Consider the following 14948-nt stretch of genomic DNA (forward strand, 5'->3'; position numbering starts at 1 on the left):
GTTTGTGACGGTGGTGGTAAATGAGATTTGTTTCTACCGAATATGTATGTATGTATGTATATGTATGTATGTATGTAGGTAGGTAGGTGGGTAGGTAGGTAGGCAGGCAGGTAGGTATGGATGGATGGATGTAGTTGCGTAAGTACGTACGTATGTATATTCGTATGTTTGTATGTACGTACGTATGGATAGATGGATGGATGGGTGGATGAAATAATGTGTTCTTATTCTTCAATCAATGACAATAATTACGTTTTAATATACATGTAAGTGAAGTCATAAGTAAAGATTAGATTTCTATGAGATATATAGAACACTTCCTCCCATTGAGCGAAGGAGGTAACTTGTTCTCCTATTATCATTATAGGAATGCCGGTCGAGGTACACATACATTGAAATATATTACACTAGAAATGATGCACACATATCTAGTTGCCTCTTTAAATCACTGTTAAATGACTTTTGGCCATGTAGGAGAATGAAGCGTATGGGTTAATCTAGTCCAATAAATCAAATCCACCTAGTCCAAACCTGTGTGGATACTATGTCACCTGTTCTTTAAAATTGTTGTTGTGGTTGGGCTTAACGCCATTTTTCAGTACACGATAGGCTATGCATGACGGCCAGTATTAATGGTGGAGGAAGAATTCTGGAAAACCCCGGGAAGAACCACCGACCCGCGAGAAGCTACTGGCAAGCTTTCTCACATACCCACATTGGCCGAATCCTAGACTCGAACTCTTTCAAATTGCAATTTTCTGCATGCAAATCGTTCGGGAACACACCCGCGTACACTTTAGACACTTACCAGTATTTGAAAACAACCATAACTGGCACGAAATTAAAAATGGCCAAAGGACAGAGGGTTGGGCTCTTCCACTTGGATTTACAAGTCGCCAAAAAATAAGGTTTGCTCAGGAAATATAATGTGTATGTAACCAAAAGAACCCTTCAGCCGGCGATACTCTACAGTCGCGAAAAATGTCTGTAAGTGTATAAAATGTGCAATGATATTTGCAGACAAAATTGTCTGCAGTTTGCAGCTTTCTGCAGGTTTTAATATAAAGGCGATATTGGTCCTTTAATCGCCACCTAATATCATTACAGTTTTGGGGCTGATTCATTGGCCTTGGATTAAGCATCGTCTGACGCATGCCCCGTAAGGTTTGGAGAATATGAGATACTGCAAAATGTTCATCAAGTTATAGCAAACTGGAGTCACCACTCTAATGATAGTCACGTGACTTCACTTAATACAGTCTAATTGTTGGCTAGGGTGCAGTTTAACAAATCATACTTGAAAACAGATTTTGCAATGAAGATCAAGCTGGAGGATAACATATACATGCAATACCGGATTAATGGAGATTCAAATGGAGTCGTTATTCCCAAGACAGTAAATAATATTAGTGAGTGAATGTGGACGCTTTTTGAAATAGCATCAGGGTCCAGGGTCTCCTTCTACTTTAATCCAGAACTGTCTTTATTTCTTTCTATTATTTTCAACTCAATACGAACATATGGGACTGAGAAAAATAAGGAAATACGAACAACCAAGGTGTATTTATGTGTATTTATGTAAAATTCACATATTTGTATGACGTACTTCATATAAAATAATCAAAACACATGATGGCATGGACTTCAGTATGGCAAAAATAGCAATGACAAACTTGCAAAACACGAGTGTCAAGAACAACAACGGTGACTAAAAATATTTAAATTCGTCCGAGGAGTGAAACTCCTCTGGTCGATAGAAGCAGATCTGCATCTATGTGATGTTTCTTTAGAAAATAAAACTATTTGTGCATTGGAGCCTTTATATCTGGCGTAATTTTTCACACATTGCATCTTTTTTAAAAAGCGAAGAACGATGCTAAATCGCATAGCTCGAAATACACGAAGGAAAGAACCGATGTTCGAAATAAACCTCAAGAAAGATAACCATATAAAGACGTTTCTTGGGCTATCAAAGTATGGATCAAAAGGGTTCTTTTTCCATGGGGGAAAAAAAGAAATATGTTATAGATTTTCACCTCTCAAGTCAGTATATCGCTGTTTCAGTCAATCACAAAAGTGCGATCTTTATTTTTTATTTATCATATCAGAAAATCTAGTAGTAAAAGCATATCATGTTTACGTTGATAATGTGGAAACATATGCATATCGTGTTTATGTCAATAAAGTGGAAACATAAGCATATTATGTTTATGTCAATAATGTGAAAACATAAGCATATTATGTTTATTTCAATAATGTGGAAACATAGGTATATCAAGTTTATGTCAATAATGTGGAAACATGCATATCATGTTTATGTTAATAATGTGGAAACATAGGCATATAATGTGTATGTAAATAATGTGGAAACATAAGCATATTATATTTATGTCAACAATGTGGAAACATACGCATTTTATGTTTATGTCAATAATGTGAAAACATAAGCATATTATGCTTATTTCAATAACGTGGAACCATGGGCATATTATTTTATGCAATAATGTGGAAACATAAGCATATCATGTTTATGTCAATAATGTGGAAACATAGGAATATTATGTTCATGTCAGTAATGTAAAAACATAAGCATATTATGTTTATGTCAATAACGTGGAAACATACGCATATTGTGTTTATGTTAATAATGTGGAGACATGGGCATATCAAGTTTATGTCAAAAATGTGGAGATATAGGCATATTATGTTTATGTTAATAATGTGGAAACAAAATTCTGATTTTCAAACATCAAAGAAGATATATTTTTACATATTGCCTGTAGATGGTAAAGAAATTAAATGTCTCAAGAGAAACGCCCAGCTTTTTTACAACGACCATACGTTCCGCCATCAACCGCATTAACAGGTTAAAATAACACAACCAGTAAAGTGCGTGATTTAAGCTGCTCTGTCAATGTCAATTAAACTAAAAGCCACCTAAACTTACTAATTTAAACATTTATTCTTTCAACGTGTACCTTTATTGGAATCTATTGGAATTTATGTACTCCAGTAGTCGAATTAATAGCTTTGACAGAATACAACAAATAACAACTCATGACTCACTCGTCAAAGAATTCAACATTATTGGAATTTGTGTTGTATTATTAACAACAAAGTTGTCTGACAAAGACAAATATAGATGGGTTATTTTGTCTTTTTTCTTTTCATTTTCCTCGTTCGCATATCGCTTGATCTATTACCATACGTTAGTTTGCAGTTCTAGCGTGACAACAACTGTATGGCACTAGATGTTGCAATTTCATCCACAGTTCCGGATCATCAATCTTCCATTGACCTTTGCTGTCAATAAATATGACTTTCCGTAGCCACCATTAGTTTTTGCTCTCCTTATCCGCACATTAGTATTGCACACAGGAATTATACCTTTGTAAGATCTCGTTCATACGCAAATACCGTCATTCACGAAACCATGCATGTGCCTGCTCAGCGGCTATGGCCTTGTTACATTGTGAAATTTGTATCTTGTATGTATAACATACATGTTAGTTTTGGTGTAAATTTAATTTCTTTCTTCGAGATGATTTGGCCAGACAGGGTTAATATGGGACATAAGACGGATGCGAATATTAAAGGTTTAAAGCAAATAGGGACAACTATAGTTTTCCTTTAGGAAGTCCCGCCTCCATGTTCCTCACGACTGAGCAGAGAATGACTGGGGGCGATCCGTTGCTCTTGATTAAACTACCATATAGTGTTTCGAAACGTTTTCTGACACATTCTATGCGCATTTAAGAATACTTTGTACAGAATTGTACAAAGGGTATGTTAGGAACAGTGCATCAATATGGTCTCAAGAGCATGTCTTTGTACATCGGTCACATTTGGACCTAAGGTTTGATCATTTACACGTATACTCCTCTCTCCTTTCACTGCAGTTATTACAATTCACGAAACAACACCAATGAAAACGGCAATTGCACTGCCAGGTTCGGGTGTATTGATGAGTGTTGTAACCACGTCCACAACACATCAGGTCACAACCATCATTTCCGGTAGATGTCCTGTTACATTTCCTACCCACAGTTCCAAGTGAACCAGTTTCCGGGTCGTAATCACAGTAAAGAGGTGAACGTTCGAGATACACTAGATCACTACGTCTCGGTTTACGGTTAGGTCTCTTGGATTTTTTAATTATCAGATATTTTGGTCTTTGCAAACGGTCACCGCTTATCCACGGCTTAACCAATTTCGCAGAATTATATTTAGTTAGTAAATGTTCCCCAATTTTTCGAAACGGGGGAAGACGTGTCCAGCATGTTTTCATCGTGCATGACCCCGATACGCCATGACATTTGCACTCGGTTCCCATGTTGTCCTTCACAGCCTGTAATAATAATAATAATAATAATAATAATAATAATAATAATTATAATTATAATTATAATAAAAATAACAATACTAATACTGACGATGACGACGACGATTAAAGTATTTGCTTATCTGAGTTGTTTGTTGCTTGTTTTTCTTTCTCCATAAAAAAAAAGAACTTTATACCTGAAATAAACCACGCACTTTCGTTAGCATTGTATATACTTGATTGGATCATTTGTTTAGTTTATAAAGTAGTGAGTGATGAGATGTGAAGATTGCCTCAGTACATATTCTGTATCAACATTCACCACGAAAAAGACTGGAACCAGGTAAATTTGGCTCCAAACTAAAATTCCTCAATACTTCAATCTGTGTTAATGTAATTTTAATGACTTTCGTGCCTTTAAACTCGATGTTCAACATGATGTACAGCTAACGAGAATCTGCAGAAATGCTAGTTCGTTGCACAAATATAGTCAGATAGGAAAAGCCGAAGTCAAAACGGTTCAAGGGAAAATGTATCACAAAAAGCTTAAGGCAACTATGTGTAACATTGGCTCGAGATTCAATGTTATCTTTATAGAATCAGAAATACGAAATCAATACCATTTACTGTGAATGTACAAATATGTAAAGTGTCACAGGATTTCAGTGTCATTTCGTCTCTTATCAGATGGTACACAAAAATCTCTTTTCTCAATGGACTAACTACTCATCGGAATTAGTATAGAAATAAAGTTGTAATCTTTTTGGAAAGCTTTGTAACTTTAGAATGGTGATGTCATAGATATATGAAAAATCATTAATCGGTTTGTTACTTTGTGCTTAGGTTTCATTGCCATACAATATATATTTCTAATTAGTACCGAGGCAAGCCCTACTCACACCTTAAAATGTTTATGTCTGGAACATATTAAATATCAACATTTTTAAAACGAATATAATAGGAAAAATTTAATAAATATTTGCAATCAACATTATTTCAGGAATTTCCTGTCGTTATTTAGCTGACTGCGAAGTACAGAACGTTTTGTCATGGTGATACATATCTGTTTCATGCCATATTACGAGACGGGTAGGATGCGCATCGATATTACAGACACTGCCCAAAGACAATGAGCAAAAATGTACACTAGGGCAACTGAAAAGTGCTCTGAGTGCACACACAAAATACAAGTCATTGTGGTATATGCTCAGTCTTGTAGAGTCATGCAAGGTGAAATAAAGCTGTCTGTTTAGAAAAGAACGCATCATAGTAACTTTCCTTCTATAATTCCTACAGCAATCCTAAAACAAAAAGTACGAAAGCTCAGGAGAGGGTGCTGACTCTAATGTGTTGTACACACGTAAAAGACAATGCATTCCGTGTACAGCAGGATATCAATTGTTAAGCTGTCATTTAAATGTATAATAGGTAAGAGATATTGGCTAAATTCCTAAGATTTTGAATAGAAACAGACAGAGGAAGATAAATTACAAATCAGAAGATTCATCGTTATGCCATTACTGAAAGCTATCTGCTTCACGTATCTGGAATTAAAGGCTCCGATCATGGCAAAAGACCAAAAGTCCTTGCGTGATATTTCGGATTTGTCAAAGAGCCTTGATGATTTGTTTGTATTAATGCTTGTCACCAGCTAAGATTATTTAACACGACAGATTTTAATTCTTCAAACTTTTTCAGAAGTTAATGTGGACGTGTCATACAGGTCAGAGGTGTTGATGGCTTATCTCTGATGCAAGAGTAATGTAAAATGGCGCTTACATGTGGATGAAGTCGCATTTGTCTCAGTTGTTTTCAGTTTCATTTTTTAAAAATTAGTTTGTGATGATGGGTCAAGTTCACTATTACTTTTTCGCCCTTTAGTGAACTCACGCTAGCAGCAAATTGCAAACAAGAAAGCATGCATGGAATGGTGATGGTGACAACAGTTGCTGCAAATAATCCGTTCTAATTTTCGTACTGTTTCTTTTCTTTAAGTGTGAATGCAAGGTCAAAGTAAAAAGACAGTTACTCCAGCTTAATTATATAGCATATTTAATATTTACATCAAACGAAATACTAACACTAAAATAACTAAACAAAATTACATATATTATGCATATTATTTCAAATGGATGTGATTGATAACAAAGGTATTGTGCGTACAGTACGTGGAACGTGTCTTCAAGCAAAGAGTTCCTTTTAAAAAATTGTTTCCTTTTTTATACATTATGTAAGAAGGATGACTTTAACAAAACATTAGTTGAATTTTCTTTTCTCCTCTGAACTTTAGATCTAAACATATATAATCATATCTGTTAATACTAATGTTTGCAAATAAACATTGCCTGCATCGTTAATTTTATAAAATTGCCCCAATTGAAATGTCCAAAGGTTTTGTGATATATCGGTCTAACCACAAATGTAATGACACAGACATGATGACAAGTCCAGGTACGTATAAATATAATCTTGGCACGCGACATAAAATTCGTGAAAAAAAAACAAACATCTGCAATTGACCCTTTAAGAAATATGTTCGCCAACTGACTATATGCCAACATACCCGTCATGTCGCTTATTTTGGGAAGAAACACTTCAAACCTTAATAAGCATGTGGCACAGTTCAATGAACCCGTGAATATGGACCCAATAAACAATTGTAATACTCGCATATCTCGCGTGAATCAAAATCATCCATTAGATTACATTCCAGATCAGAACCTAAACATGTATTGTGTCGCCTGTATCTTATTTTCTAATCTTAATGTGGGATTTGTGTCCTCTTGCTTTATCAAAGATGTTCTCATGTATGGACACCAATGGTGTGCTTATATATATATATATATATATATATATATATATATATATATATATATATATATATATATATATATATATATATATATATATATATCTAACTGACTGGAAACCAACCAAAAGAAACACCAAGCTTAAAAAAAACGATCGAGATCGAAGCACTTTCATTTAGCTCTATATTTCTGTACATCCCCAATACAAGCAGCATTTTCTAAATACAAAAATTTAAAAACTTAAAATGAAGAGTTTTCGCGTGGCTTCGTAGCCATGTAAGTGTCTCTAACTTCATGGTACTTGCTTTATGTTCTGGACGTAAAGACGTTTGGATTACCCCCCTCCCCACAATTCGTGTTTTAGTATCGCTTTAATCGCAAGACAGACAATCCTATTGAGTCCGACGCGATCGTGTTGCAAAGTGCGTAAACACCGTGAAGACACATGACCTGTTGGCCATACATAATCACTTAATTTTTGCCTTTCATCTCTTATCTCGGAGTCGATTCAGCCGAATAAATCGGAGACAAAAGAAAGATATTTTGTTGGTTTGAATTTCACAATGTCGACTTAGTGGTGAGCTTTGGGAAACGGAATATCTTGCTATGCTTCCTTCAATACTTTTTTATTCAACTGTAACTCAATCATTCTGGAATAGATAAAAGAAAACACTATCTACCTGTACAAAAGATAGCCCTATGGAGAAAAAAATTATCTATCGTTCAAAAGATAGCCCTGTGAAAGTATTACGTTGAAGACTAAATTATTTATTAACAACAAAACAAATTGCAGTGTTTGCAAGAGAAAAATGTAGAATCCTAATATTACTATTACAGGTGCATAATCACTTTATTTGCGATAACAACCTGAGGACCATAACAAATGAAGGAAAACAACAACAAACAAACAAAGCAATATGGCTTGGCAGTTGTAACAGGAATACGGCAAAAGCCTGTAATCATTTGCATGTAATTAGTACGTAGTAATTAGTAAGTTCTGCCAAACATGAACCAATGTGTGATAACCCTTAATACATAAAAACTGACCCTGAAAGCAATTCTCTACAATGAGTGACAGTAACATTACAAGTGGTGACAAAAAGCAAAACGATATCAGTTTTAGGACGGCAAAGACGATTAATTAGAACACAGGAACAATGACGTACATAGAGGTTAATAAGTACTAAGACTACATTGTGGAGAATAAACTAACTTTTAAACACTGTTTGTACATATATTTATTTCTCATATACGAAATGTATGGTTAGAGATGGCTGTTATACATATAGTACAAAACACGCGTCCTACAACAAAGTGTATGATAACTAGTGATGTGTCACAAAAGAAGAGTAAATCATCAAAAGCAAATTCAGGTCAACTCAGATCCTTGACAGCGTAAGCGAATAAGGAACAGTTTATACACCCTATAATGGTATCATGATAAAATAAACAGCAAGTTTTCAACTCATTTAAGTCCAATGTTTGACTTTAAAACATGGACCCACAATTCTTCACAAAAAGCCCTAAACATACACTAATACAAAGGACACCATATTTGTGGACTCGGAAAAGTTGTGTCTCGTTAAAGTTATGATAATATGACATGCACAACATGACCGACTATCCTTTCATGGTGTATATTTTGCAAGCGTATTTGATAAAGGTGATTTTTTCTAAATTTTGTAAGATATTATCTCATTTAAATAAATCAGATATATATGAATAATATGAAGCAAGTTTAGCACGCGTATTCTCAAAAATGGAGTTGTTTTATATGTAATCTGTGAAAATGTGATAAACGAATTTGGTTTCGGGTTTTAATTTGAATAATTGGCGATGCCTTTAAAGGAATTAGATTAAAAGGTCGTTGTTGTTGTTTTTTTTTCACGTCCACGGGACAAATGTTGATTCGAAGTGCAGTGCGACCTTGTCTTGAAAACTCGAATATTTTTTCTGAGTGACAAAATGCAGCTACACGAAGGCAGCCGTGGGTATAGATATTAAACGTATTCAGTGAAACTTCATTTTAGATTGGTATATCAATTAAACAATTGTGAATTTCAGAAATGTATCAGTGCCTGATTTCCAGACAGACAAGTCGATAGATAATGATGCAAAACGATCACATATTCTACGAAGAGAAGCAGATACTATTTATCAATCTGTGACGTTGATTCATAATCGTAATGAATGGAAAGCAAATTATTAATCAAAATCTGATCCTAGTCCAAAATTCGAGAACCACGATATTTATATTTTCCCCGAACGCAAATATTTTGGAAAATATTACAGACTTTCTTCGTTTAGTTCCCCAATTTGTGTTGACGTATATAGATAGATAATTCAGTTTTGCCGATGACCAGGATAGTTTGGATATTATAACTAATGGGACATGAGTGAAGTTTTAACACTTATATCTTTCTGTGGAGAAAAAAAAACTGCTGTACGTTTTATACCGTAATAAGCCAGATAGGAATATGATTAGGGTAGTGTATATGTACCTAGTAATCAGCAATGCTATGTGAAACTGTCAGTCTCCTGTCACCTAATAGTTCAACAAAGAAGAAACGTTTCATTCAAAAGAAGTGCTCTTTTTCCACATTCTGCGAATGTATTAGGTGTTTAGTAAGACATAAAAACTGCAAATCAATGCTGTAACAAAATAATTTCTTGTCCTAAACAGAACAAATTCATAACGGTGGACTCAGTACTAACGGGGTTATAAGAAGACCTGGGCATTGCACGGTTTACTCTAGTGGGTACAGCGATATGCAATTAACCAAAAGAATAATTGATGAATATAACAAGATCAATGCATACAAGAATTGGAGCCAAAACATTTTCAAATAGTACGTTTGCTGAACCAGTATAAAATCGAAAATTAAGATGCAATTTATACTCCAGTAAATTCTGGGGAAATCAATGTTCAGAATAATAATGTTCAGAATGATAGAGTTCGCAATGATAGTGTTCGGAATCATAGTGTTCTGAATTATAGTGTTCGAAATAATAAAGTTCGGAATCATAGTGATCGGAATCATAGTGTTCGAAATAATAGAGTTCAGAGTCATAGTGTTAGAAATAATAGCATTCGTTGCTATTATAAAATGTTTAACCTTTGTGACTTTAACGTTTCAGTTATTGTTTTTTTCTGTCACTGACAGGACCAACGGGTTGCAAAGTAGCAAAGAATAAAAGTGCACGCTACCTGTATATCTTTTCCATACATTCATACAACTGAACAATGAACTTTTAAATATTGATTTGTGATATATGTTAAAAGTCTTAAAAGAGATATTTAAATACTAAATAAATTTTACTAGAGTTTGTTTTAAGCTTTTTCAGGCTTTGACCATCAAAATATTCACATACATCTTTACGATAGAACTGTCTTCAAAGTTTTGTTTCTAAACATCAAGTCACTAGTATGATAGTAAAACTATAATGTTTAGTCAGTTGTTAATAACATATACATAATTGACAAAAACTATTATTTCAAAAAAATATTGATGATAATTGAGAGAAAGAAATTCTTCTTAGCATTTTCGATACAAGTTCCTTCATTTTTGCACATTTAACTTTAAGAGCCTAAAGACGGAGTATTTCTGTCTAGCCCTGTATACATATTGCCACGCGCAATAATTAGTAATCTTAGCCGGGGATATTGATTTTTGAAGTATTTACAGGTGTGTATCAGTAACTCAAGTCATTCTCATTGCTCATATCATTATAACGTGTCTCTGACAAGTCTTTGTATCAAGCATGCAGTGTTCATTCAGTGTTTGAGGTGCTATATAATTCAGAGGAAACCAAGTGGAATAATTAATTAGTTTCGCTATTCTCATCTCTCAATTGTTATCGGCATTTTAACTAGGAATGTTGAGGTCGCGATTCGTAGCTTTTCAGGAAAAAATATATATCTTTTTAGTCCCAAATTAACTTTTTCCTTTAACTTGTACAGTTTCTGACATTAGTGTCTTTGTGTATTTTCCATCAAGATATTTTTCCAGCTTCTAAATAAATACCTATAGGCTTTCTTCGTAGAAAAAGATACAGCTCTGCAGAAATGTATTTGTCTCCTTTTGGCTGCCATAGATTTGTTCAGAGCGCACACAAATCTCATGGAAATATGTTCTGTAAAGTGACAACTTCATGCAGGTAACATGATGTCTCTAAGGTTACCCATGTCAGTGGGTAGGGTCAACGAAGCTATGTTCATTTCGCAATTAGTCTACATTTGTCATAGCTTGACATAAGCCATTGCAAGCAGATTATTAATGCGGTTTTTTTGTAATTTAATTTTTCCAAAGCACTGTCAATTCACTTTAAGCATTAACGAGAACAAAAGGGCAAGGCCATTACTATTCGTGCTTTTAAACATGAACTGTAGAATCATATATATGCTTTCGTATTTTCTGGTTTACAAGATTATTCTCTATGTGAAAAAAAATGAATGGATGAATGTAAGATTTTATTCGATGAAAATTATAAGCATGAAAGTTTTGTCGTAAATATATATTATATTTCTGCAACTTCCTCACGAATAGAGACAAGCATGGAATATATAAACCCCAAGCATTAAGTAAATTTAAGATGAAAATATATTAACACATCAGCTGAACTAATAAGCAATTTAAAAAAATGTTTACAGATCTATTTTAATTATATTTCAACTTTGAAAGGAAAATTATGGCATTTATTAAATCAAAATAAATAAAAATTTTTTGCTTGTATGATAATAAGAATTTGGGCGTATGAAAAATAATTAGCATCGAGATTTATAAATAAAATGGAATCTGGATATTTTTTTATAAGTTCTCACGACGGCATTTCAATGATTGGAATCATTTCATTTTCAAGTCCTGATGCCAAAAAATTGTTTGGTGGTTCCAGCTTTAATTTATGAGTTTTGTCTTGTTTATGTCACGTATTTCATAAGACATGGCACATAATGCGTATCAGTTTCCAAGTAGTCATTATATAAGACTCTCTTCCTATAAATGAAAAAATGATGTATAAAATCAACATTATCCGATTCGCTTTGTTTAAGCAAAGGCTTTTTATAGTCTTTCACTTCTTCATTCTGGGTTTTAAAAAATCGACGAGATTCGGTAATAAACTCTAAAGATCAGGAAAACCTGGATATTAGACTCTCAACTGAGATAAACAGCATGTAAATTTTATTGCAGACACATATTTTAAAAGTCATAAAATATTAGCGTGTGATAATAAACGAATGAAGACGTGATAAGAATTTTTTTTAACAAGAATTGCAAACACCTTGTATTTACCAATTCCGAATAGTTGAAATATATCTGAAAAAGATTTCGCATTTTAAAATCTAAAACAGAAAAGTATATATCAGTATCAATTATAGCGTATTTACACAAATCAATCTAAACGTTCTGTGTATTCTAAAGGTAGAGTTCATTTGCGAATTTCTTATCACTTAAGATAATAACTGTATGCGTTAAATTAATGTGAAAGATTCAAAACTAATCTGGTAATGGTTGAAAGTAATGTGCATTATAACCAACAAATACGAAGGGTGTGTGGTTTATGTTAAATATTTCATTCAGCTTAATCATTAAATGGTTAATGATGCAAATAAATTTTAAAAAAGTAGTGTTCGTACAGGACGTATATAGAGTTTTAAAAAATAATGTTATATATGAAATATATATATATATATATATATATATATATATATATATATATATATATATATATATATATATATGTGTGTGTGTGTGTGTGTGTGTGTGTGTGTGTGATAATCATTTTACATATATATTTTTGCATTTTATTACAAAGAAAAGTGTGTTGATGGCTTCCATGGTTGGCGTTCATTGTTAACTGGGTATATCGTATACAAATCATCTAATCACGATGCCATAATCACTGCTTGAAAAACACATTTTCGCGAGATCTTCTTACGAACTCCCATGGCTATCTCCTGTATTAATTTGTTCAATTGGTCGTATCTGACGACATTAATGTCACTGACAGTCGGGAAATCTCCACTAAAGGCACTGTATGCGGTAGGCAGTGCAGTGTCAAGATGGCTGCCCTAATCTTCCTATATTTGTCAAATCTGATGTGTAGTAACAACCAGACAAGGGCACAATTCAAAGTGGTGGGTCGGCTCGGTTTTCCATTATGAGTAAATACATTATAATAAAGGTTGGCCCTACTTTACCTACAAGACTTTCAGATACATGCGCATACTTAGTCAGTGATATAATAGTAGTCACCCGGTATTTCACAATGACATTGTAACGAAATTTTAAAAAATGTTCAGGCTTGAATCAGCGTTACTTACACACAGATGAGATCGTGCTGTAAAAATGCAAACAATGAAGTCCTCCACAAATTGAAAACTTAAAAACATAGTGTTATCAAATCTGCCACATGAAACTTACTGACAAAGAGACCTGGATCAGTGGAAGAAATGGAAATATATGACCATGAATTGGGGTTATGACTAAACACACGGTATAAACCTAATATCAGTCCGCTGTTTAGAATAAAGCTGGTCCGTGCCGCAAATGTTATTGACCTTGGCAACTGGCTTAACTGCTAAGAAGGAAACTAAAATACATGTACAATATGAACCTTTGAAAAGGGTCAATTCCACTGCAAAATTTGAAGGGAAAAAAGTTGTATAATAGCTCCCAGTAGACCAGTTTACACAAAGTATAAATAATAGATCCGTGATCTTTTCCGGTTGAACATAGGTAATTTACAAAGCAATACTGCACATATTAAAAGAAACAAATTTCATTTGAATAGTCGTTTCTCATATCATCTTCATAAGAAAGACATTATGAGCGATATATATATATATATATATATATATATATATATATATATATATATATATATATATATATACCACCGAACAAATGATAACATCTGTAATGTAAACAAGGCATGGAGGCCGATCAACAGTCACTTGGAAAGGATACATAAGGAGGGAGGGACAGGGGCTGACAAATAATAATAATAATGGCTTTATTTAAAGAGGATAACACAATTAGCTAAGAACTAATCTACCTTGAGGCTCTCATACAAAGGAATTTATTTATTTTAGCTGCATCTCTGTAGCCACTGGATATATTGGGTTTGGAAGAAGAAATAGAGTGGGCATTTCTAATCTCAACTGGAATACTATTCCAGACCAGAGTTCTAGAGTATTGGAAACTTTTTTCTTTTTTAAAACTCCTTATTTGGTTTGGGAATTTCATACTATTTGGTAGACATGGATCGCAGGTGGGGAGTATTACCAGGTAGCCTATACTGGAATAGTGCTTGTAAATATTCAGGAGCACTATTATGGGATATCCTATACATTAATTTGGCTTTTCTCAAACAGATTCGGTCTTTAATAGGTAATATTTTTAACTTACCAGATACATTTTCCTTTCTTTCTTTCTGGATTGATATTAGCCCTAATGCTCTTTTCTGAAGATGTGCCAGCTTTGCTATGTTTTTATCAATTGAATTACCCCATACTGTATTACAGTAGTCTAAATAGGGTTGTATGTAACTGTTATAAAATAGTTTTCTGTGCCTTTCAGGGAGAAAATGTCTTATCCTACTGAGAAGCCATAAACTTGAATTGACTTTTATTTACTGATATGTTTGATGTGTTCAGTCCAGGATAGGTTATTATCTAGCAAAGCACCAAGTAGTCTATCATGACTGACCCTTTGCAAATTTTTATCCTTCCATGTCAGACATAGCTCATCCTTTATTGCCGTGTTGGGATAAGCAATATTTTAGTTTTACCAGTATTTACCACCATGCCATTGCAT

General features: G+C 33.7%; 1 protein-coding gene across 2 annotated transcripts in view; it reads right to left on the minus strand.

Annotated features, from left to right (window-relative positions):
• Positions 1 to 1558: 1558 nt before the first annotated feature.
• Positions 1559 to 14948, minus strand: part of LOC149787841 (protein Wnt-7b-like) — a 152150-nt gene continuing 138760 nt past the window's right edge. For both annotated transcript variants that reach the window (XM_089974059.1, XM_089974060.1), the window contains one exon: positions 1559 to 4348. In XM_089974059.1, the coding sequence (XP_089830185.1) occupies positions 3863 to 4348 (486 nt within the window). In that variant the 3' untranslated portion in view covers positions 1559 to 3862. The remainder of the gene's footprint in view (positions 4349 to 14948) is intronic.

This window comes from Sinohyriopsis cumingii, chromosome 11 (genome assembly GCF_028554795.1).
Source record: "Sinohyriopsis cumingii isolate HCF-2022 chromosome 11, ASM2855479v2, whole genome shotgun sequence".
In the NCBI taxonomy this organism is placed as follows: domain Eukaryota; kingdom Metazoa; phylum Mollusca; class Bivalvia; order Unionida; family Unionidae; genus Sinohyriopsis; species Sinohyriopsis cumingii.